The sequence below is a fragment of the Lampetra planeri genome, chromosome 5 (genome assembly GCF_965212315.1).
Source record: "Lampetra planeri chromosome 5, kcLamPlan1.2.h2, whole genome shotgun sequence".
Taxonomy (NCBI): Eukaryota; Metazoa; Chordata; class Hyperoartia; order Petromyzontiformes; family Petromyzontidae; genus Lampetra; species Lampetra planeri.
The window spans coordinates 15,330,027-15,355,924 of NC_136111.1; the positions used below are offsets into that span (position 1 = coordinate 15,330,027).

Genomic DNA, 25,898 nt, shown 5'->3' on the forward strand with positions numbered 1-25,898 from the left:
TAACAGTGTTCATTCACACAGAGCGTCTTTCGGAAGAAAGCCTGCCAATGCTGTACAGCGGTGTAAAGTGGTGGGTCTGAGCAACATATACCCAGGACAGACCCACTCAATGCGCCTTCATTATATAATTATAAGTTTAAAAAATGATTTGATGATGTGCTATGAAGAAGGGTCATTGTCCGTAACGTCGCCGATTAGAGTGTATGGTTTTTTTCTTTTATAAAGGCCAAAGTGTTGATGACGAGTGTGTTGATGTTTTGTTCTCTCTCTCAATAATGGAATTAATGAAACATCCTAAAATCAGGACCCTCCTGCAAAAAGAGGGGTAAGACACTTATGCTTAAACTAGATATGTAATACTCTTTGGTTCTTTCGGTAAATGTAACATCAGGGCAGGGTGTAGCAGTGGTTAGCACACTGCCCTCTACACGTGGGGAAACCGGAGTCCAATTCCCGGTCACGGATGTTGAACTTATTTCGCAACGTACGGAGCCAACCCCCGCTAATCGGAGGTGCGGGGGAAGGACAACAAACTAAACACAAAATGCAGTTCTAAAGAAATTAGTTTTCAATCTAGATAATTTGAAAGTGCATAGCTCCAGTGGCTTCTTAATATCGGAAGAGGGTTCCAGATGGCCGCAGAAGCGCATCTGAAAGTGCGCGATGCAGTGGCCGTTTTTGTTCGATGGCTATCCAAACACTGCTGGGAGGGTGACCGGGGTTCGCGTGATGATAGTTTATGCTCCTTGACGAGAACAGCAACGGCATCGTGGTTAATTTGCGGCCAAGCACTTTGTGTGTAAATGAGTGCCAGCTGATAATGGCTTCGTTCGGCAAAGCGGAAGCCAATGCAGTCTCGGCGAGTACCGGACGGACGGACACGGTCGAATCTCGACCTCACGACACACGCACTAACCGCTGCACTACCATAATTTAAATTGTTAATCTTGCCTAAACTTGAAGTTCGTGTTATTCTAAACTAAACTATTTTTTAATTACCGGATAAGGCCCACTGAGCTATATAGCTTTTTTGGATGCGACCTGACCACAAATGATAGCTCAACGAAGTGGCTTATCAACTGTAAATGTATAGCAGCCAAATACTCGAAACGCATGTTGAAAAATGTGGAGGGAAAACCCGAAGGACTCAATATACAGGCGTCAGGGTCAGGATAGAACCCACGAACTCCTGCATACCAGGCAAGGGAGATATTGGTTCCTGAATAAAGTTGCCTGTATCCAGGGAGGTTCATTTTAGACCTGATTGAAATGTATGGAGAGAAAAAAAAAATGTCATAGGACAGTCACGTGATGGACGCCACCAGAAGCAGCAGTTTAATTGGTCTTCAAAACGTAAGGTGAGGTTTTCTGGTGTTGGGATGTCATACAGTTATTTCTAACTTGCAATGAGAAAAATTAGATGAGGGCTGACTAAGAGAAACGTGAACTTTAGCAAAGTGGTTGGGAACACTATCTTCAGGGGATGGACCAAGTTCTATTTAAGTGAGGGTAACAATTCGGTTAATTGTCGTGATTAAAGGTGGTGATTCGATTCAAAATCAGTTCTTGTTTGTGTCGTTTTTATTGTTGTTGATGTTATCTGCCTTGTTTGTACAGTTTTGTTTGCTCCATTAACCAAAGTATAACAGCATTTATAATTTTCATAAGTTGCAAATACTCGAAAAAAAATTTTACCACATTATTTAAGCATTGCAAGTAAGGATGCACCGTTACATTTAACAGATGGATGGTCATGGTACTTTTTAGAAAATTAAATCTTGTAGTTAAAAAGAATGGCAATGTTATACTGTATCTTACATTAAACTTTCTCATATCATCATTGGTATGGACAGGTGCTTACCTTGGCTCTGATTTTACATACAGTATTTTAAAAGTGGTTAAAATATTTATACTCCAGCAATTGCCGACACTGTAAAAAATAAAACTGCCAATCCTAATCACATGACCGTGGAAATAATCATCTCCTTTCAAAAACATTTAATATTTTATAAAGGTTACGTTTAAAGCATGCCACAGTGAAAGTTAATGAGCGGGGCGAGATCTATAAGTTTTTATCCTGTGTTGATACTTATTTCCTCACACTGCTCAATTTGGAATACCCTCCCATCGTCTGTTCTCGCCAGTTTCTTAGAACAACCTTGCTCGATTCAAGAAACACATACAATCGTTTATCTATTCTACTTTCAACAGTGCTGTTGGTTACAGGCTGCTAGCAGTTTGGGCCATTGGGCCTGTGCTTAAAAACCGTGATTTGTATTTATTAAGGAAGGGCCAGGTCTGTGACAATTCTTTTGGGACCCCGTGGTCTTTTTGGCCCGCATTGCTTGGTGAGAGCTCAGACAATGGGTGTCCTCTCTCTGCGGAGGTCCAGGCAGTGCTCAATCGCGTCTCTGATGACGCGGCGTTCACTCAGCAGCCTCCGTGCCTCTGGTACGGAGCAGTCGCACAGCAGAGCCACCATGGCAGTGGGCACCACCTGCAGACCACAGTAACGATTCATGATGTATCCAAATGTTACGTTTTATTTTTATAGCGTCGTTGTTCATGCTACACTAAAACTAAACTATATTTATTTTACCAGGTAAGGCACACTGAGCTATATAACTCTTTTTTATATGCGACCTGGCTACCACAAATGATAGATCATCGAAGTGGCTTATCATGTGGAAATGTATAGCAGCCAAATACTCTAAACGCATATTTCTAAATGTGGAGGGAATAACGGGACGAACCGGAGAAAAATCCACACGACCACGGGAAGAACATGAATACTCCAAATATACATTCATCATGGTCGGGATCGAATCCACAACCTCCTGCAAACCAGGTAAGGTAGTTAACATCTCGTCAAAGCGACGCCACATCTGGTCAGCGTGGCAGTAAGGCCTTCATGCAAATTGCATCTCACAATTTTTGAGGAAGCACAGATAAGCTGGAAGGCAGCAGCCAAGCTGTGAGCAGACACCAACAATTGCCCAAGCTCTGTAATGATTTATAATAATTTCTACGTGTTGGAGGAAGCCGGAGAAAACCCATGCGTGTGAAGGGGCAATACTCTTTGCGCAGTTTGCGTAGTTTGCGCAGTTTGCGCAACTGCGCAAACTGCGCAAACTCCGCAAACTATGCAGCAGGCGTCAAGGGTCGGGATCGAACCAGGAGGTTTCCTGTGCACCAGGAGTTAATATCTCGCCGCGGGGAGATTCAGCGATGGGGACGGGAGCAAGCAGGGTTGTAGTCTACCGTTGGCCATGGCCCGTTGCGCAGGGCTTCTGCTTGGTGCCCAAGAACGTCTTGATGATTAACAAAATCACGCTATTGTTAAATTCTATCCCGAGCAGGTGGAACAGATCGAGATTAGTCCACACTTTGCTGTACTGCCTTTTCCTGTCAAGCCACTTTTTATTCAAAAACTCCCTTTGTGGCCCATATGCCGTCCAGTCCAAAATAATATAACCATTAACACCAACCAGCACGAAGGAGAGTTATGGTCAGACACGAATGTGTATAAACAAGTCAGGGTTTACATCACCTTTTCTTTGTGCGCAATGACTTGGATGTGCCTTGAAATGTCTGCAGTGCAAGTCTCCTCAGAAATCTCCTCTGTCTCATAGATGCATCGCAGTAAGGCATTTAGGCACTCCTCCCGCGATTGTCCTGTGAATTTCTGAAGCACATCATCTGTAGTTCAATATAGATACCACACGTCTCCAGAAATGCATTGTCATTCGTGACCGATTTACCAAAGATACAATGCCCAGAAAAAGAACTCCTTAGCTCAATGGGCCTTACCCTAAATGAAGAATATGTTAACATTTTAACGTTCAAGAGGCATTGCTTTACTAATATGTTGTGTTTTGCACGTTTATACTCAATGATTTTCGCACGTGCAAAGATCAATGAATGCTATGCAAAAATATCACCTTCTTGGGATAATGGAATACACGAGACAGAACAAGTTAGAATATATGAGGCAGACATTACAAGCGAGACATTAAATTCTTGAATGGAATATAATGTTGACCCCCAATCGCAAACAATTTACTCAATCGCTAGCAGGGGTGAATCTTCACACATTGAGTCGATACATAAAGCGACTACCACATTCCTAGGAGGATCGACCAGGACACGTGGCAAGCTGGCGGGCACTCCGTCTATCAGCTCTGCCCACCTTTACAAAGTCGCTCCCACTCAATAACGAACCCTGCCCACACAGTGAACAGCCTCCTTGTTCTTTCAGACCAACCATACCCATTACCCGGGTAGCTCCCACCTTTTGCCTGTATCGTGAGCTGAGTATGAGGCCAGAAAATGTTAAAGCACAAGATCTCGATTTTCATTAAAGCTTGGTACGCCAGGAAAGAAAACGAGAGGTTCTGTAACTTTACCTGTATGTATGTTCAACTGCTTTCGCACCGTATGTAGCCAACCGTGCTAATCAGAGGTGCGGGCTAAGGACATAAATTCGAGAGAAATGAGTTTTCAATGATCTACATTTAAAACTCATTTCTCTAGAATTTATGTCCTTAGCCCGCACCTCCTGCATAAAAATGCATCGCTACAGCGGCTTCCTAATATCGGAGGGGAAGAACGTTCCAGAGTATCACCGTTGGCTTACCTGCAGCATTCCCAAAGCTCGCTCAAACAGCTTCTTGTTGCTGACTTTCAGGTCCACCATGAAGTTGTGGAGCACCTTTCCCTTGGCCACATGGGCGCCCGTGCTGGCGGCATTCAGGATCCACTTTGTGCTAAGCTCCCAGTGGAATATCTGGAGAACACGTTATCGTTTACTACTCTCGCTATCGGCATCATCGTCTTCATGATCAACAATGTAATTGTCTTCAGGAATATCAATGATATTATCAACTTCTTTATTGCATACTGAAAGCTGGTGCCGAGCTTCATGGTGGTAAAGAAAGCATTCAACTGGATATAACAAAACATGTAATCAATCAATCTTTATTTTACGTGCCAATATTGCCCTCAATAAAGTAGGCATCAGTGCACATTACAACAGAATGGAAATTGTACAAGGGGCGTACAGCAACATGAATTAAAAATAAACATGTGACGCCCTCGGTCGCTAACACTGACTTAGCAAAGGTAATGTTCTTGCTTGCCCCTACTGGTGAAAAAGAGCTTTATAGCTCATCGGATTCCTTCAGGAAAATAAATATCCAGATTCTGATAAATTGCAACCAAGCACAAATTAAAGTGCAACCGTGAAACGTTTGTGTACCTTCAAGTAATGATTCATCTTGTGTGAACTGTTTGTAGGCCATGTTACTTTCACGATTGTAGCAAACAGACTCTCCAGTTCTCCCTGCAGAGAAACCCCTACAATATATTAGTGGGTACCATTCACTCATTATTGGGCGGCATATATATATGACAAGCGCTCTATGTGGTAGATACTGCAAGGGCAGATCTTGGAGGTCACGCATCTACTGAGAATGGCGGAGGATAGAAAGCATTGCCACGGTGATGTGGTGGCATTAGCGGCTTTGGGCATGAAGACATCTTGATTTTGTGGTCGAGGAGGCTGGGTGGCTCAGAAGGTTAACACCGTGTCAGAGACATGAAGCCGGCACCACTGTTTGTGTCATGGGTTCAGCTGCCCATGATTAAAACTGGTTCTTAATTGTATGGTCGCAGCTGAGTCAGAATAACAATAAAAAAGCATTTAATTTATTTATTCTTTTTTTAACACTGCTTATTCTAGTTCTAAGAATTAAAAAAATAGTTGGTTTGATTGATATACGGTAATCGCTCTGCATAAGAGCATATGGATAAAAAAGGCATTTTGATGGAACTTCAGAAGTAGTTCTGTGATGTAATAATGACTCCGCATGTTTTCTACTAACTGCAAGATTTCCAAATAGACATGATTCTTAGTTTGCTGACATAATTCTGATAGCACATCTTCTTGGTTCTTTCGGTAAAGTCACGTAGAAAGGAAGTAATAAAATAATAAAAATAAAACATAATAAAATAATTTCCTGCAGTCACGAAAGCTTTAAATCGAAATCTGATAGCACAGTTATAATTTTGCGTTGCTCACCGTCACAGTTCCAAATAAAAATGTGTGCAGCTCATGAAAATATAACGTCAAGAAGATGATTGAAATAAAAATACAAAGGAAATTTAATTAAACAAAATGCTGTGTTGACGCTTACCGTTAGATGTTGCTCACTTGATGCATGAACGATGGCTGAGATGTGTGGAGAGCGAGCGTGGATCGTCTCTGCGAAGCACCGTACTTCCAGCTGATCGTCTGTGCGCACACACAAAAGGAATTTTGTGTGGTGCCTGGGGGTCCGAGCCGGCACCGCCAAGATCCTGGGTACGAATCAGGGTTTCAGCCGCGCGTCAATTCACTTGGGTTCTCATGGTTAACAAGTTGATGACCTGAGTCAGGTCGCCAATCATAGCACCCAAAAATAAAAACGATCACTGTATATTTTGTTTTGCTCAATTAGGCTAAATTTTATGTATAAGTTGAAAATGTGAGTTTGACTTTTGATTGACATATGATGAACAATATTTGCACTACATTAAAAGATCTTAATATAATCTGAAGGCGACTTAAAAATTAGTTCTATGATGTAGTCTTCAGAGTGGTGAAATAAACTAAAAACTATTACAAGAATTATTTTACCAGGCAAGGCCCACTGAGCTGTACAGATTTTTTTCAGAAGCGACCTGTCCACAAATTATAGTTCAACGAAGTGGCTTATCATGTGGAAATATATAGCAGCCAAATACTCGAAATGCATGTTTCTAAATGTGGAAAGAAAAACTAGAGGACCGAGAGAAAAATCCACACGAACACGGGGAGAACATGCAAACTCCCAATATACATGTCAGGGTGAGGATGAAACCTACGTACTCCTGCATACCAAGCGAGAGTAGTTTTAAAAGGTAACATTTTCTGCACCAAAACTGGTATCCTTATTGCTCTGAAGAACCACAGATTAATACACAAATAAGAATTACGTCCATCCTGAAGAATGTATTGAATCAGAAACCGTGATTTATAAAATCGTAAAAAAAAATTCAGAATTGAAACTCATATTTTCATACTACAAACTGATATATATTATGTTGGAACATCAATAGAATATATTACCGTCAAAATATGCCATTCGATACTTCGTATCATGATAATTACTTCAAACTATGCAAGTAAAACATTTACCATACTCTGTAAGTGAAAATGTAACTCAATTGGTATGTTTAACACGTAGGCTTTCGCGACCAATGTTATTCATAATTAAGGTTTTTTGGGTTAGATCGTGTAAGTATAAATGTGTTGTAACTCTCCAACCACACCGGTGGGCTGAAGTAGTAACTAATTGGAGCGTTTTTTTAACGTGACAAACCTTACTGGCTGTGTGGTGGAGGGTTACGATACATTTATACTTACGCGATCTAACCCAAAAACCTTTCTTATGAATCAATTTATACGGACTGCTGGAAGGTTATTGCCCAATAGTTTCCTTTTATAAATCACGTAAAAGAGTTTTAGTGTCGTGTATCATTGCAACTTGATAGCACTTAAGCACATGATTGGTGTCATTCAGATCTCATTTAAATAACACAATTACAAATATACAGGAATTGGCTTGTGAGAGATGCTTCATTCAGCCACATAGTCATGTTAAAAGACAAACCATCGCCAGTGAAGATAAGGATCACTGTGTCCCAATCAGTCAAGCACGGTAAGATGTTCTTCTTGAAGTCCTCATGGGAAAGGCAAAACTGTTGACCCTAAACACAAAGTTGTCACATGGTTAAGGCCCTGATAAGAAACGCGCCAACTCTGTCAAGACTGTTTAACATGGGAAGCAGCACTGCCCGTGCATTTGCATGAGATACACGGCTGGGTTGGAGGGTGTGACGTCGGCACGGTGCATGAACCCGGTTCAACACTTTGGGATGCGGGCCACGTCATCACGCAGATGTGCGCTGGACGTCACCACAGCGCACCTACGATTTGAATGTAAACCTCTCCACGCAGTGCAGGTTGTTGAAGCGGCGTAGACCCTAAGACCAATTCCGATATCACTCGCTACGGATGTTAGCCGGAACCAGGAATCGTACTCGGGTGGCTTTTAACCATTGCGCCAACACCGCTCCAGTCACAAAAACATACTTTATTGTTCAATAATGTCTCTTAGACGTGAGCCAAACACAATACTGTACCTTAGATGAGACGTCACCCTCCTTGATTCCCAGCGTTTGGTAACCCCCATGGAGGAAAGCACGCACGTCATTGATGTCTTCAAAAGGAAACACAGACAGGACATTGCACATCACTTGTTGCAATAAGGACCTGCATGTCTAGTTTTATCGCATTAGCTGTATTACCGCCCTATTACCAACCCACCCGGAATGTGCCCAAGTAATACACACATCTCACTCGAATTAAAAGTGAAATGAGCAAATTAGACGTAGAATAACATCAGCAAATCAATGAATTCAAGATTTTTAACGTGCCATATTCAGCAAATATGTTACACGGAAGTGCCAAAGGCAGTGCAGGTGCAGTGACGCGGGTGTTCATGCGGTGGCGGTGAACGTGTCTGACCGGCTCCGAAGGTCGGTGGACATTCGCTGGCGTCTATCATCGCCACGATGCCCAACGTCCCCCAACCCAGGTAGTACAGGTGCCCAGCTTGCTGTAAGCTGTGAATGAGGTATCGAGAGCCTTGACCAAGTGAGACGATCATATTGTGATGATTCAAATTTAGGAAATTCAGGATCAACATTGTAACGGCCCAAAAGCTATTATTACAAGTGTTAATGTTCACGCAATACTAGTTTAAGTTCATTTTATTTCTTTACACGGACGATCACCTTTAGCCAGTTTTCCGGCTATTTCCACAAGGGACATCCGGGGTGCGTGAGCACAGCAACAACAAAACAAAACCAAAAACATCATTGTTGCAGAGAAGGAGGACAGGCACCTTCAGCTTGACTCAAGATTGACTCAATTTATCACTCGGCCCTAAGATTTGCATTGAACTGCCCATTTATGGACCCACCACTACATTGGGTCAAACTTAACATATCTTAATGATCGACGGCTTGTGCATCAGATCTTATTTATTCATGATGTACTTACAAAAAAAATCAGCAGACTACCTGCTGGATCTCCTCACTGTTTCGAAGAACAAATGTGACCTAAGGTCTTCGCTCATTTACCAGCGTCACATTCCTTATTGCCGTACAAATACTGGAGGAAGGGCCTTTGCTATTGATGCCCCCAGGGTCTGGAATGGTATCGTCAATAAACTGCAACTTGGATCACTACCTGTGAGATCTTCACTCAAAACTGCTCTAGAGGAGTTGTACACCCCTAGCTGCCACTGCTATTCAGTGGCCTGAAATCAAATGTATCGCTCCGGATGACCGCTGAAAAGTATGATCTTGAGTTTTTATTATAGTGTGCTGATCTTTAAAGGTGCATTGAAATGTTTTGATACTCCTACTGATACTCCTGCTGTTATGGAGTGAGTCATGCAGCCAGCTATTGCTGCAAAGTTTGGTCGTATATGTTATGTATATCGTTCATTGTTAAATTTGAATCACAGTTCCTATGATCACTGTTACATTGTTTTTATAGCTTTACTTTGGTGATTTGGAAAACGTTTTGGTTTAGCCATATTTGTTTGTTGTAGTACAGAGTTTGACTGATAACTTTAATCTAAATTGTCTTACGGTTGTTATTGTTTGACTTGCATCCCACTGGGAATTTTGCACACAGCGTTGATATATGGTGCTTTTTCTGGAAGACTTTGCTGTTTTTTCCTGGATTTTCTGTTGCGCGTAGTCACTTTAAGATGTTCCTTGTTCATGTTTTTGTTTGTTGTGGTTGCACCCAATTCAAGGGCCGCATGGCTCACAGGGCTATACCTAATAAATGAACTGAAATTAACTGAACCCACATGCCAATTTTCAAGTTTGTTGCATGTCGGAAAGTATGCTAAACATTTCGAACAGACACACATACACATATTCAAAGTATGCTAAACATTTCGAACAGACACACATACACATATTTCCCTTTTATTTTTATAGATTGTGTCACTCTACTTCCTGGTATGTGCTCTCCCCTCGAACCATGAAGGCCTTCCTTTGTCATCCTCCTCGTACACTGTACTGTCTACCGTACGTTGAAATTTTGCACTGTACGTAGCCAACTGTGCTCATTGGAAGTGCGGGGGAAGAACAAACTAAACACAAAAATCAGTTCGAAAGAAACTAGTTTTCAATCTAGATTTAAAGGTGCTTCCTAATATCAGAAGGAAGAGCGTTCCAGACGGCCGCAGACGTTCATCTGAAAGTGCGCGATGCGGTGGCCATTATTGTTCGATGGCCAGCCAAAATCCACTGTGAGGATGACCGCAGTTTGTGATAGTGTATGCTACATGACGAGATAAATATAGCTTCTTGTCTGTGGTTTCCCAAGAAAACGTGCGCCCCGATTTTCTCCCGCGTCTTGTAGACGAAGCCGCATTGAGATGCAATACAAAGAGTACAATTTTCGTTGTACATTTATATGGCACTATTGAGTAGGAGGTAGAATCTGTAGTTCACCTTGTTCCACATCTGTGCACCAGTTCAGCGATGCTTGGGCTGCAGGCGTAGGTGATCTTGTGCACCGCCTCGTAGGACAGCAGGCACTCGCGAACACAGCTGCACACGCGGTCACACGATAACGTCGCCGTGTTAGTGTACACCTTTCTTCTTCTTTCGTTTTGGCGGGGAGTAAATCGACGTTCATGTCGAAGTTGGTGAGTGAGCCAGTGGACGGCTCCAGGACGAGTAGCCCGACAGAATATACAGTGGCCCTCGGTTTTACAATGCCATCGATTAACGATATTTCGATTAACGATCAGTCTCCCATAGGGTCCCATTATTTTTATTAACGAGACATTTTCGATTAACAAAATATTTACGATATCACATGGCCGCTAATTTTTGCCAATTGGAGTGCTCCTAAGTGCACTCAGCAGACCTCTGCCAATCAGCGAAGCCCTTTTATAAGCGTCAAGAGCAACTAACTGCTCAAAAGAAAGCTGTCTCTGGCGTGGACCAATCAGTTTCAAGGACAATCCATATATTATCAAAGTATGTTTTTTGTTTGAATTCTGACCACAAGTATTGTGGTTAATGCAGACATTATTCCTTGCAAAAAGGTTTCAGTTTTGTTGCCATAAAAAAGAGGAAAAACCTATTCTTAGATTTTGGTACTGGCAAAGGAGGTCCCATGATGTAGATGCTCACCCGGAGCTCTCATTACTCTGATAGTGCATTGTATTTGGGCTGTACGCCTTTTGGCGTCCTCTGGTCTAACACCGTTTGAGACGAGGCTCAAAAGAAAGCCGTCTCTGGTGTGGACCAATCACTTTCAAGGACAATGCATATATTATCAGAGTATGTATTTTGTTTGCATTCTCACCACAAGTTAATGCAGACATCATTCCTTGTAAAAAGGTTTTAGTTATGTTGCCAGAAAAAAGGGGAAAACCCTATAGCCTAAGGTAATATTTGTTTTATTGTATGCTCTATCTATTAATTATTTATCCATGTTTGTATTAGTATAGATTATTTAACATGTTTTATAACGTTTATTTATTAAAATTGCGTGCTTAAATATTTAAACTATGTTTTTAGGGTGAAAAAACTTAACTTCTGCTCGCCTTGGAACAAATTAAGCCTTTAACAAGTATTTCCTACATTCGATTTACGACTATTTCAATTAACGATGATTTTCGTGGAACCAATTAATATCGTTAACGAGGGACCATTGCATGTGAAAATACTTCCCAGAAAGTGTGCAGCATCGACCTAAGCCTGCTGAAAGTTAACGCCAGCAAAGCCATGGACTTGCAGGGGTTCATTTGAGAACACTGACCTCAAAGAATGTTTAACAATTTGCACTACTGCCGGGATAAAAAAAGGCTGCGTGTACCAATATGTGCGCGTGCATTCATATTTAATTGCGTTTTAAGAGCAAACAAATTGGAGGAACATGACATTGATATCTAGGAAAGCACTCTTGACTCCTGCATGTCAATATGCTTTAAGTAGAACACATGAGGAAGACACTCGAGCTACGCACTTTTAAATCAAGATTTAAAAAATAATTCCTTTAGAATTGCTTTTTGTGTTTAGTTTCTTGACCTTCCCCCGCACCTCCGATTAGCATGGTTGGTTAAGTACGGTGCGAAAGAATGTCAACGTACATTCATACATGAGCTATGATTACACGGGCCCTTTCGGGTGAAGTGGCGGTGCCGTGGTGACCATACTGTGAACCCAGAGGCCCGAGTTTGATTCGCAGTCAATGCCACTCAATGGCGAGTTATTTCTGAACCACTCCAAGGCCCTACTCTTACCAACCACTGAACGGTCAAACAACACCCATGCTCAATGCAGCATGGGGAAGGCCTTCGTACAGCAGTGGAATGACAATCCGAGGAAAATTAAACCACCGTATCCTTAATATGTAACATCTTTACACATCATATATTGCATAGATATGAGTGTGCATCGATATTGTATAAATCCCCATCATTTTTATATGATTGCATTCATAAAATGCACCACCTTAACAGGCTAACATTCTGCGCAATGGCCTTTCTTCAGAGGAGCAGACAGAGACAATGGCCAGATTGGGTGACCACTCTTTCACCACACGTCACCATGCTGGTCACAGCGCAGATTGATGAAGGGGCCAGCCCAGAAATGGTTTAGATATCAGTCGCCACTGATGTTAGCCGTGCAAACATCATCGGTCGCTGGGTTCTCCGTTCCACTCTGGGACAAACATGAGCCCACGACATCTTTTAATATTATAAAGGAAGTCAATTATTGGCGAACGTGACTTGTACATTTCTCCTAATGCGTTTGCTGTTTTCATATAATCCCCAATCATATTACTTAATTTGAATGAATTGGCGCCCTTGTATCCGTCAGTCAAAGGCTTAGGAGCTGCGTCGATTGCGTCCCATGTGCAGACACTGAATTTCCTGAGTTTTGTATGAAGTCGCACCTGGGTGAGACTGCGACGCCGGCGTTTAGAGCCGTGTGCGCGGCCAGGAAAACCGTTTCTAAGATGACCTTGGTCGCGCTTCCTCCTTTCATGCGAGTGGAGCCAGTCAGAGCCTCCGCCTGTCACACGCCAAACATTTCAAACAGTTCCTTAGCGCAGCGTTGAGCTGTTAAGTGCAAGAGTCCACAGTTATTGGCATATAGGGGTCCAGGTTACAAAACTCCACCGTGGGAATTTAGTATCACATTTCGATATGTATTATTTTAAAAACATGTATTTTGTCAATTATTACTTATATGCAAGGAGGTGGGCAGAATATGATGTGAGAAATGTATACTGTGAAAGTGGCATCAAGCTCAAGCTGTTTTTCATGTTACACAGCAATCCCTCGCCAACCGCGGGGGTTAGGTTCCTGAAAAAGGTCACGGTAAGCAAAACCGCGGTTGGTAAAGCACAGGACATATGGGAAATAAGGGGGTTAAGGGAACCACAGCCGCGGTCAGACTCGTCATTGCTTAACTAAGTTGCCTGTTTCTTCACCAAACACGAATGAAATCCAGTGCATTGCACAATAACATAATACAATTTGAAATAAACATAAAATGTACTTTGCATACCTTTAATATTAACGCTGATGATGACAATGACATGATGGGGGGAAGGGCTGGTTAGAAGGAGGGGGGCTCAGTCCACAACAACTCGCTTCGGGTTCATGATTAGGGGCAAAATTAGCCCTTTTACGGAATCGGAGGAAAATTTGTAATAATTTTATCGGTAAAGTGCGTCTTTAGGTCGTAAGATGTACGGAGGCTCCCACTATAGGCTATGCGGGAGGACGTGTGGCACAGTTTGGCACCAGCTATGAGAGTGCGGTCGTGTCGCTACAGTTCTCTGCGGTGAATACAATGTCTTTAGATCAACAGCACTAAAGCCCCTAAAACAAGTCCCTGCGGGGTGGGCTGGTAGGAACGAACAAATGAATGGCTATAATAAAATGAAATGGCGGGGGTACGATACGAAGGGAGAGTTTGAGGCCTAGTTCTAGGCTTTAGGCCTAGCTGTAGGCTTTAGGCCGCTGTGAGTTAATTTTTAATTTAAATGTTTTAATTAAAAACTATCTCAGGGAATTATAAGGGAATGTTACACTTGTTTAGCCAGGAAAGCCTCACTGAGTCTAAAGGTTTTTGTAGGGTCCTGCCAAGTGTTTGCAGTAGGGGGCGATGTTGCTACACCTAATCGGACATCGGACGGACGGACGATATAATCTATTGTAGGCTGGTTCACTTCGTTCCTACCAGTATAAAATTAACGCAAACCGCTTGCACGTAACGGGGTGGCGCTGTGGCGCAGACAACCACGGCCCCGCCCAAATTGCAACAGGACGTCATGCTGCAATGCAATGACGTCATTGCTGTAACGCAATGACGTCATTGCTGTAACGCAATGACGTAATACAGACGTCGCGTGACTTCCTTAACACCGTGTTTACTCGCAGAGACTCACATTTTCAGGCCGTGATTGGTAAATTGTTATACAACTAATAAACCATGTATACATGAAACCGCGGTTGGCAAGGGATTCGTGTATAGCATCATAATTGTGTCACGGGTTCAGAAGGCACCCTTTAAACCACTTCAGCCAAGGCAGCATCTCACCACACGAGAGATCGACTGAGACAAATTACAGGGCTACTGTAGCCACTTCAATGGATCTCTCCTACACAGCACTGAGCAATGCCCCTTCAAACCCTGCAGCCAGCTATAGCTGCAACTTTTTATTCTACCAGGTAAAGCGCACTGAGCTATACAGCTCTTTTTCAGACGTGACCTGACCACAAATGATAGCTCAACGAAGTGACTTATGTGGCAATTGATAGCAGCCAAATACTCTAAAACACATGTTGATTCTAAATGTTGAGAAAAAAACGGAGGACCCGGAGAAAAGTCCACACGACCACATATCCGACCGCACAAAATATGCACTTGAGACTTAATTTTCTGCAGACACAACAAATAATTTATGCTGATAGATTTGTACTTAATAAATGAACGTTTTCATGTTTTTAATATCCTGTTTTCAAAATGTTTTGGTAGCATCTCACTTGCCTACGGTCACATTTTCCACCCGTCTACAGCGATGTAGATCCCGCAATCCATCGAAATGATGACTATGTCCAGCAAAAAGGGGAAGAATAATGAAATATTAAAATGCAATTTTTTTGTGGGGTGGAAACCAAGTAGAATAAATAGACTTCATCTCAGAATGAAAAAAAAACTCCAAACTGCCTTGTCTGCAAACAGCGTCTTCATCATGGAGTTCCTCATGGGCATTATACACTATGGTTCTGTTTTTCTTGGAAGACCAATACCTGAATAATACATTTCAGATATTTGAATCTATCTTTTTCTTGCCCAGTTTGATTCCAGTTGCATTAGACGTCATGTCTTCAGATGAAATGTTCATCTGGAACTCACGCAGAGCGATGCATCACTCCGTATTATAGAATGGCTCGTGAAAGATATCACACAACTACTTCTGAAGGGATTCAACTGACCTCTTATTCACACTCGGTGTATCTGCACTTTCACACATGCCATACTCTAGAGAGTCGTTGGTCATGTCATGCAAGTTTGCCAAGTTAAGCGAAACACGAAATCTTGATGGGTTTTTTTGTGCAATTGTTATTGACCAAGTGGTGACCACTTGGTCAATAATTACCGTTTGCAGCTGAAACCCACAAATTAACTGAGTGGTCTCGCCTCTTGACCACTTCGATACATTTGACTATTTACTGGAAATAAGTATTGAGTCTACGGTGACTTGTGAAAAAGCCCACCGAAGGAGGGACTCACCCCGACCAATGGGTTGAGAAGGAAGGAGGTGGTGGTTGAGATGCTTCTTGAGTGAATCCTTTCTGCCACCTGTGCAAAACTTGAGTGCCAGCCCTCCACCTTGGCTGTCCTGAGCACAACACCGACAGAACGCGCTCAGAATAAAACTCACTCTGAAATCTCTGCCATTTTTGGCAAAACAACCATAGAATTAACGGTTTAAATGAGACCTCACGATTGGTCTCCTTTGTATCATGTGTGATTGAGTGCTGTCTACTTGGGAATGTAAAGATCCATTTATTAAAATACAGTATAATCTTTAACCAAAGATATATGCAGCGAATCATGTACAGAAGAATCGATATTTGATGAACAAAAAAACAACGTTTTGTTATATTTAGGCTTTACCCAGCGAACAAGGCTGTACAAACAAGATGTAACGTGCAGATAATATAATGGAGACAGTACAAGCAAGACAAATGTTTTAAATCAAATTGAAACACAGATTCTTTATTTTATTTTAATGTCGGGGTAAGATGTTATGATTCCAGCATGAATATTGGTACTTACACTCATGATACAAACACCACATTTACATGTAAGGATGTAATACTTGTGATTTGTATATTTAAATGTTGTAATAGTTTATCACACTAGTTTACCTAGAAAATCCTGACTGAGTCTCGTGACATAAATATATTTGACTTATGGAAACCCTGCAGCCACTATACATTTACACACACTATTGATTTTACAGATTATACTGCACTTGAAAAAAATATTGAGTGAGTGACTCATGATCCCTAATTGTCATAAACTCACGAAGGGGTCAGTCGTCAGAGCCGTACTGTTTTATCTTTATCTTTAAAACAGTACGCTTGTAATGTGAGTGTCATCCAGAAAAGGGCTAACACCTAAAAAATAAGTTTACATTTCTTGTAATAATTTAGTGCTGACGTTTAAATCAAGAGACATCTGAGACAAATAGAGTATCTTTATCAAGCGATTCCGGGGTCCAAATAAATACATCAGACAGCTGTTGTAAAATTTTACACTCGGTGCTAAGGCTGGCTTGGTGTACAGAAGTTCTGTTTTGGGATACGCTGCCATTCATTTGTGAATCTCTGCCCTTTTCCATGTTATTCCTTGAAAGAAAAGAAACACCTGCGTAGACTGTTAACGTGTAGATGTGTGTGTGTGAGTTGTGTGCGTGGGGAGCGATAATGTAGAGGTTAGCGCACTGCGCTACGAACCCAGAAACCCGTGTTCGATTCCTGCTCAACACCAGTGACGATTATCTGAACCGGTCATGGGCATCCCCTAGGTCGACTCAGCCTCAAATGAGTACCTGGTGTGGTGTGTTAACATCGCCACTGGTGTTGGCCACCCACCCTCTCGTGTGCCGTGCCAGCCTTCATAGGTGCTCGCGAACAGCACTTGCCCCAACAGTCTGTTTGGGCTATACGTGGAATCTTTGTCTTTGTGTGTATTCTCACCGTGCCAGACTGAGAGGGTTGAACCCTAACAGCACCGCTGTGAAGCGACCTGGGTCCGCCAGACACATGTCCAACTGTCCAGCTACAAAGGGAGCCTGAGAATGGGGAAGGGTCATAGGTCATCTTTCCAGAACCTGCCATACACTTTCTGTGCGTGAGCTCATAGTCTGTAGGTTCAGTAGTGGTATGTGTAGCAGTGAAGCCATGTTTTCGGGGAAGTACGATGCAGCCTTTCATCAATTAACATTGATTCTTAAGTTCGTGATTCACGCGCAGAATCATGTGATGGAAGTGATATTTTGTATTAGTGTATGTTGCATGTAATTGCTTCAAGTGACCAGTGCAGAGAATAGAGCTGGTATCGTTCACCACAACGTTAAACAATTAATCTAGTCTTCAATCTAATTATGGCCCTGAATCGTGACAATCTGTCAAATCTCCGGAGAGGGAGATATGAATTGTTCCACAAGTACACGTTAACAAGATTGGATGTTACTGTATATCGCTGATTACGTTATGTTTGCTCATCTCCACGATGCTATAAATCACACAACCACACCTACAGTAATTCCAAATGTATGTTATATTATGTTTAGCTACATTATTATTGAGTGTCATACATTTTTAAAGCGTGTTATGCTTTTATTGAGAATAAATCTGAAACCCTCATCTCCCTTTTTAAAACAGCTCTGATCTCAATGGGCTCGTAAAGTAATTGGTTGTGAATAAGGAGACATCTGTCAATGTTAAGTACAAGGGGACATCACTTGTGACCTCAGACAAGATAACAACAATGCACTTCTTCAGGAAGTGGCTATGGGTTTGCTTGCATGTGCACAAAGGCTGTGTGCTTTTTACACATTTTTGTGTGTTGTTTCAAACTCATGGTTTTTCTAGTCTACACTATTATTCTCTATTATTTACATCTTAGGATTATTTAGGATATTAGCAACAAAAAAAATGGTGCAGCCTCACCTTGTGCAGTAGAGAATCTATGAAAATGTTGAGAAATCAAACAGATGTTTAACAGTTCTGCCAGCTAGACTCAGTGCTGATTGGTAATGTATTCCAGTGTTAAGAAATGCACTTTTTAACTGCATGCCTATTCAGGTAATCACATATTGTGTAACTAGGATTATCCCAACCGATAATATATACTGAATATTTTCAGATTAACATAAGCCATTGTAATTTATATAATTACATTCACCTCCATCCGATCTTCACGCCTGATAGGCACACAGTGATGACATCATCTTGCTCTATTTGACACCAGAGGCAGGAAGACTTCAACACCTTACTAATTGGCTGCGTCGGGTGGTGGTGGATTAACAACACATTTATATTTACGCGATCTAACACAAAAAAAACATTATTAAGAATAATATTGGTAAAAAAAAAAAAATCTTACGTGTTAAACTAAGTTCGGCACAACTTTGTGGCTTAATGGTGGGACTCCGCTTTCACTCACCGACAACCCGCACGTAATGCCTATGAAGAGGATCATCTTCTTATCCATTGTGACCTACATTGGAAAGGGAGGAAAAATCATCCAAAGCCAGATTCCCACCGCACGCATCTGCGTCGTGATTTGCCCCCATTGTCGGTAACTGGAGACATAGACACATTTTTTTTAAACTGAAAAATTCATAAAATCTCACATTGCCCAACAAGAGAATCTGGCTCGAGCCATGCAAGTGTATGGTGTGAAATATAAAATTTTAAATATTCCAAGATGCACGAGGATAATCATACAAAAAGACTTTTGCTACAATTTTTTTTTTATAATAACCTCGACGTGATGCTATAATCCATGCCCCAGCAATTTATAGTACGGTACTATTTTGCTACAGAAAACAAACTCTTTCCCATTCCCAAGGATATGTTCCCTCTCACTTGCTTAGAAGGACAAGCCACACAATTTTAGCAGAGAAACCGGTGAGCGAAAGCAACATGATGTCCCAAGAGGTGAACGAAGAAGGGGCACGAGATGTAAAAGGAAGACAGCCCATGAAGGTCACGTGTCAAAACTGTGCAACAGCTCAGGAAAACTGGCAGGAGAGGAAGGCAAGATGTGATGACATTAATAGAACCAGCAGTAATTACCTCTTCGTAATAAAAAAAAAAGAGAATGTCGCCTTACATAAGCTGCTGCAGTAAGCCACCGTTTGCCAACCCAGTCAGTTTTTAGGGTCACCCTGAATACCTCTCTCAGCTGCTGTATCCCAAGCTCGGGCTGGTCTTCCTGGGCCTCCTGAGATGTCATCAACGCCCTGTGGGCATATAGAGGGCATTTACAGGACGTGACAATTCGGCTTGTACTGGGTGTCAGCTCTGTGATTTAGATTCGTTATACTGTAACAATTCACTCCCTCGGACCCCCACCCCACGAAATTGGGTGAATTATGGTCGTAATTCGATTGAAGTATCAATGATTTTTACATCTTTTTTATCGTCTCATTTGTGCTATTTCATTTATATTGCTTCATCTCACTGGCCTCTCGCTTGAGTAACGTCCATGTGTGTGTGTACAGTACACGTGAATATATGCGTATATAAATGCCCATCTTTAAGACGGACACTGCATGCACACCGCGTTGACACGCACGAGTGCTGTTCATGCATCACGGCCCATACTTATCTCCACCCGCAATGACGTGGGTGTAGCACGGGGAACGTCCACAGTCCTGCAGCAGTTTGTTGAAAGATTTCTACAGTAAACAGTGAACACACATGGCAGTAAATTAAACTAATGGCAGCAGAACTTATGGATTAAAAAAAATCAAATAGTCTTTTACCACAATTTTATCCCAATTGTGCCAATGGAGTTATGGTCACGTGCGTAGAATCCATTCAGAGCTCTCGCAGAGGGCAGCTGTCTTATTGAAAAGGGCCATGGAAGCGGATACATCAAAGTTCAAAGTTCATATATTAGGTATAGCCCTATTATTAGGTATATACATATCACTAGTCTTGAGATCTCTTCAAGTTACCTCTGATTCACACCTGCCCTTCTGCGGAATAATATTCGTTGCTTGACAGTCAATGCTCACAGCTGTAATTTAGCCACATTGAGATACTGAGTGCAGAACTAATCAAATAAAAAAAGTTTTAAAGTCATTCTGGCCAGCTAAATATAGTAACACTTGATTGTGTTCATAAGAGTATGAACACTTGATGAACCTAGTGTAATCACAGGCAGCTGCCTCGATGTTTTCAGTTCACAGTGTTACATTTTTCATTTGTTTAGGTAATTCATAATGTGTATTCCCATGTTAATTCAATCGTGGCTTGCTCTCGGTATACAGATATTTTTGTCGAGACTACGGAATTTTAATGCAATAAGTGCAAAGTCAATTTGACTGTCGCAATTCGGCATGTAACAGGTCACATCCTCCCTTCCAGCAGTTCGACGAATAGTCACCATTCGGAGTCACAGTCTGATTTAAAAACACAGTACGGTAATTTTTGTTCTAATTTTACCATCTCGACAATTGTATTTTAGTCTTCAGTTTTGATTGCTAATTTATCATACATGTAACATGAACATATAACTTGATTGGATGCAGAAAGAGCATAACAATATATTATTAATATTCACTGCATCATTATTTGTCCAGTGGCAATGCTGATAAATATCGTGTAGTTTAATCATAATTAAAGATACATTTTAAAATATACTTACAAAACTATGCGTAATTAAATCTTGACTTAAAGCTTTTGTGACTGCAGGAATTCATATTCGTTGGGTCTTTCGGTAAAGTCGCGGAGATAGGTTCAAAGAAAAGAACAAAAAATAACAAAAAACTACGACGTTTCGATCGCAACGCAAGCGATCGTCTTCAGGAAAATAACAAAAAACTAGGACGTTTCAATCGCTTCTGTTGTGATCGAAACGTCGTAGTTTTTTTTATATTTTTTGTTATTTTATTTGAACCTATCTACGTGACTTTACTGAAAGACCCGAAGACTAGGCATAATTAAAGGACTTAACCTGGCTGAAAGGTGTTTTATGATTGTGTGCTATTTTGATACACAGCACCATCATACACTGCACATCTGTAAAGTCCTCAAGTAGAAGTAGTGGCTGCAATTAGACATACCGCAACAAGAAACGCCAGTCTTCCCGATGTCCCACATCCACTCAGCACGATCGCATTGTTCTCCGGGTTCTGAGAACCAAGCCATGTACAATCGATACACTGTCAGTTTTCAAATAAAATATACAATACACTGTACATTAATAGTCTAGCACATGGAAATGAATTCACACACAGGTCCACAGGACACACATGCACTTACTTGGCAGACCTTATGAATTGTAATAGCATTTGTTTTGCAATTTGTTGAATATAGTGCGAACATGAAAAGGCCCAATTTCTTAAACTGCATTTGTGTACGATGGGTTACTTTTTAATTAAATATTTTCGTAGGAGCCTTAGAACTCAGTCAAAATAGCTGCACATGGTGTACCTGAATAACATTAATATTTAAAGTATTGATAAACACTTCCGATAACAGCGTGGGTAATTCCACAAAAACAATGATCGCGTCATTTATTTATCGAGGGAAAACCTCATTGAGTCTTAAGGCTTTTTTAGAAGGGTACTGCATTGGGATGTTTGCCCAATTTCCCTTTAAGTTGAAAACCCACACATAAGAGGTCCACTTTCTTTTCTGCCATCTCCTCTCTTTGCATACAAAGTATACAAATCGATGCATCGTTTCACAGCCTAAAAAAGTTGATATTCAAATGTCAACAAAGAATATATGACAAACGTACGTTGTTGCCTTTGTGCCATGTTAAACTTGCACATATTCTCTGTATTTTCAATGTGGCTTTTAATGAGAGTCCTTACCTCGAGTATGCGTTTTGCTTGTGCAGCCACATCGCTCATCAACCTTATTGTGGACTCACCAAATAATGTCTATAAAAGAAGGAATAATGAATGTTTAAATTAGTACTTCATTGGTATTTAATATTTTTACTTCACCTTGCATTGAACGCAAACAACTTCATATCCCATACAACCTATTCACACACACACCGGATGCCTTTACACATGATAGACATACAAACTTTGCAGAGGTTGGCAAACTACCTTCTGTACAAAAACAACTCTACAATGACAATGTGGGTGAAAGAATGGCCCCTTCACAGCATATAGAGGCCAGAGAAGAAACATAGTGGATAACCTTCTCTGTAGCCTCCTTTGACCTGCAAAATCCATCAAGCCCACTTCTAAAGCGAGATGGGCCATTGGCTGAAACGTTAATTCTCTGTTACTGTATATTCTATCACATTACAGTGGTAATGATGCCATGAGGTTGTTCTTTAATTGTGCTTGTAAACCACAGCCAACAAAGCCTATTTTTTATATTTACATAGGATTAAAGGGTATACCTTTTCAAAAGGATCCATTTATATTTTGAACTATTATTTATTTTTAATGATGTAGTCTTTCTAAAAATAAACATGTTAATTTCACCGAAATGTGAATGTACGCACTTTGTACAATAAGTCCAGCTAGATCAAAGCCTCTGAAGAGATATGACCAAAATACACTTATTCGTTGCCCAGATGAATCAACATCATTGTGACGCTATCCTCTGACCAAGCACGAAGTAGTAATGTGTTCCTAAATGTTGCACAAAACACATTTTCTAAAATAGGGCCTTTTAATTCTCAATTATCTAAATGTTTGTTTTGGATTGGTCCACAACTATGACGTCACTGGAAAGTGAAAATACTTCTACGCCGTCATTTCCTTTTATGGCAAGAGCGATGGCGCGTGGTATCAGCTGATGTCACTTTTGTTAGCAAAGCACGTAGACATGTTAAGTTAAAGATGCTATTACAGTATATATAATTATAATAAATGTAAAGATGCGAAAATCTACCCAAAAAAGGTCTGAAAATTCCGTTAAAAGTCTGAAATTTAAAAATCCAAAAATGCATCTCATACAAAGTGTTGTGCACACAAGTTATTGTCACAGGAGGTAACCACAAATGTTAGGACCATGTGTTCTTCAGCCGCTGTTGCTTTGTCATCTCGTTGGAAGATCTCTAAATCGCACTGCTGAAGAAGCTGGACAAGCTGGGATGGCGAGGCAGTGTCCAGGCCATGGGTACGTGGATTTGCCCTCTCTGTGTGTGGCACCAAATCTTCAAGTGCTGCCATCTCCCCACAGACTCTGCTATCCAGACAGACATCTGAGAATGGGACATGCGCCACACACAAGCGAACTGCAAACACGTAAAACAAACTTGAATACAGGTTTAGTGTGGCAGTCAATTAAGCAGAGTTTGCAATGTGTGAAGAGCATGCAACTGACGCACGACTGCATATTAATATGCTGTACAATCATCGTAAAAGCGTTAAGCTAATAAACTTGCTCACTTAATTGCAGGTGTAAGGGCCTCCGCTACAGAGGAGTTCTAGAGGGTAATTTTAGTCCAAGGTAATGTAATATATGTATGGTATTTTAAAAAGCAACAGTGCCACAACATTCATAGAATACACTATGGCTGCTTCTGCCCAACTTACATTTTAAATAAAACTGGAGTGCATTCGTTTTTATGTGAATGACTTTTTATGTGGAAATAACTGTATTTGCTTTTGCAATGTGCATTGACTTTCATGGCTATGCTGATACAGTATATACATTTATAGTGCATGACATGCTCCATTGAATTTTTTAGTATTATCCATCGAAAATGGTTTCAATGAGACTGACATTACATTTGGTGACGATCAACATTTTTACGAACATCTCCATTCCCAGTTTCACTGGGTCACACGACTGTAATATAATTGAACAAAGCAAGATTTTTATTCAATGTTCACCAGTAGCTTGAACCAATTTATATTCGGAATCATTTCTTCATTTAAAATTCATTGAAATTATTTTCACTCAATTAAACCAGTTTATTCATAGAGTCCACAAAACGAAATAAATTAACAACTCAGCTAGAGTAAACACCAACGTTTAAAAAACACACTCATAGTCTACCAATATTACCAGATGTATTACAATCATTTGCTCTGTATTTAAAAGGCACCATTTTACGTTAAAAAAATCCCAAACAATAATTCAGGCCAAAGTACAATACAAGCACAGATGTTTACACAACACCATCTATATATGTATTTAAATCGGCTCAAGCCCCATGTAAATCCCGTGACTTCTGTGTGGCAACCCCTCTCAACCCCCGTCTCTCCCCGCCCCTTGTGAAAACACGCGCTGCTCTGTGCAGCACCTCCGATGAGCACGGTACGTACGTATGGTGCGAAATAAGTTCAACATACAATACCTACATCGCCTCTACGTCCCTGAACCTTTTTCTCCCGTTTTTCCATTTATTTGACTAATTTCCATTCTTTCTCATCACACGCCCGTTCCTTTTTTGCTATATCCATTTTTATTTTACTTTGTCCCTGGACTCTTCCGTTCCCTTCCCCGTGGTGAGTGCCACGGTAAAATAAAAAAAACACAAGTTGCTCATTTGCACCAATATCAAAACAGATGCACCACTGGCTGCGAAAACATACGTATTGTAGGGCTTGAGCAGAACACGTGACTGGAAAGGGATCACGGTGAGACTGACGATTGGAGTGGCAGTCAAAGGAGAGAACACTTCTCAGAGGACGTCCAACCGTTGAGATGGAGCGATGAGATCCAGCTCAGGTGCAACTGCCAGGTGGATTCATTGCTGCGTCGTAAGGCTGTGAGAGATGACGAGGGACTGTATGTTGCACTTCTTTCGCACCGTACGTAGCCAATCGTGCTAATCGGAAGTGGGGGGGGGAAGGACAACAAACTAAACACACAAAAAACATTTCTGGAGAAATGAGGCCTCCCCAAGCCTTCATCCAGCAGTGGATTGATCATGGCTGGTGGTGATGATGCTGAAACTGCAAAGCGGGCTGTGACACGTGTGTGACACGTGTGTGCGTGTGCCTGTTTGTGTGTCATAGCTGTTGAATCTCAAGAAGAACCCCCCCCCCCCCCCCCTCATTGGAGAGAGCAGTAGATTTCTGTACAGGGTGGTTCAGATGTCTTGTGACCCCCCAATGAATCGACCCCTATTCTGTTTTAAATAAACCTTACTTAAAAATATATACGTTTTAGAGAATTAAATTGGGGTCACGAGACATCTGGACCACCCTGTAGATTGTGTTTTCAAGTCATGAGTTACGGGGAAACATAGCATGTGTTTGTTATTGTGCGCAAAATATAACATGATTACGTGTGTTCACGTGTATACTCTTGAGTGTATTTGCTCATGCGTACTGGAGTGTATGTGTGTAAATATTCGCAAGCTTTGTGTTCGTACAGTACTGTATTGTGTGTCAATGTTTGTACGGTGAGTTCACGTGTTTGTGTCTCTGAAGGTAAGATTGTGGATGGTCGTGGAATGTGTGTTAACGTGTCTACACTGAGCGTAAGAAGTGTGCTCGTCTTCTTGGTTCTTTCGGTAAAGTCACG

The 25,898-nt window shown here is 41.3% G+C and overlaps 1 protein-coding gene across 7 annotated transcripts in view; it reads right to left on the bottom strand.

Annotated features, from left to right (window-relative positions):
• Positions 1-1,309: 1,309 nt before the first annotated feature.
• GCKR (glucokinase regulator) overlaps positions 1,310-25,898 on the bottom strand; it is a 30,085-nt gene continuing 5,496 nt past the window's right edge. For 3 of the 7 annotated variants that reach the window (XM_078594663.1, XM_078594661.1, XM_078594662.1), the window contains exons 2-20: positions 24,962-25,197; positions 23,429-23,603; positions 22,268-22,336; positions 21,512-21,580; positions 20,046-20,119; positions 19,615-19,681; positions 18,880-18,933; positions 17,409-17,503; positions 15,934-16,042; positions 13,082-13,200; positions 10,621-10,719; positions 8,609-8,706; positions 8,224-8,300; positions 7,692-7,788; positions 6,195-6,292; positions 5,258-5,341; positions 4,637-4,786; positions 3,551-3,685; positions 1,310-2,497 (exon numbers count right to left, since the gene is read on the bottom strand). In XM_078594663.1, coding sequence (XP_078450789.1) covers positions 2,357-2,497; positions 3,551-3,685; positions 4,637-4,786; positions 5,258-5,341; positions 6,195-6,292; positions 7,692-7,788; positions 8,224-8,300; positions 8,609-8,706; positions 10,621-10,719; positions 13,082-13,200; positions 15,934-16,042; positions 17,409-17,503; positions 18,880-18,933; positions 19,615-19,681; positions 20,046-20,119; positions 21,512-21,580; positions 22,268-22,336; positions 23,429-23,590 — 1,797 coding nt within the window. In that variant the 5' untranslated portion in view covers positions 23,591-23,603; positions 24,962-25,197 and the 3' untranslated portion in view covers positions 1,310-2,356. Of the gene's footprint in view, positions 2,498-3,550; positions 3,686-4,636; positions 4,787-5,257; positions 5,342-6,194; positions 6,293-7,691; positions 7,789-8,223; positions 8,301-8,608; positions 8,707-10,620; positions 10,720-13,081; positions 13,201-15,933; positions 16,043-17,408; positions 17,504-18,879; positions 18,934-19,614; positions 19,682-20,045; positions 20,120-21,511; positions 21,581-22,267; positions 22,337-23,428; positions 23,623-24,961; positions 25,198-25,898 lie in introns of all 7 variants that reach the window. The other 4 variants (XM_078594667.1, XM_078594665.1, XM_078594666.1 and 1 more) reach the window with 3 other exon arrangements.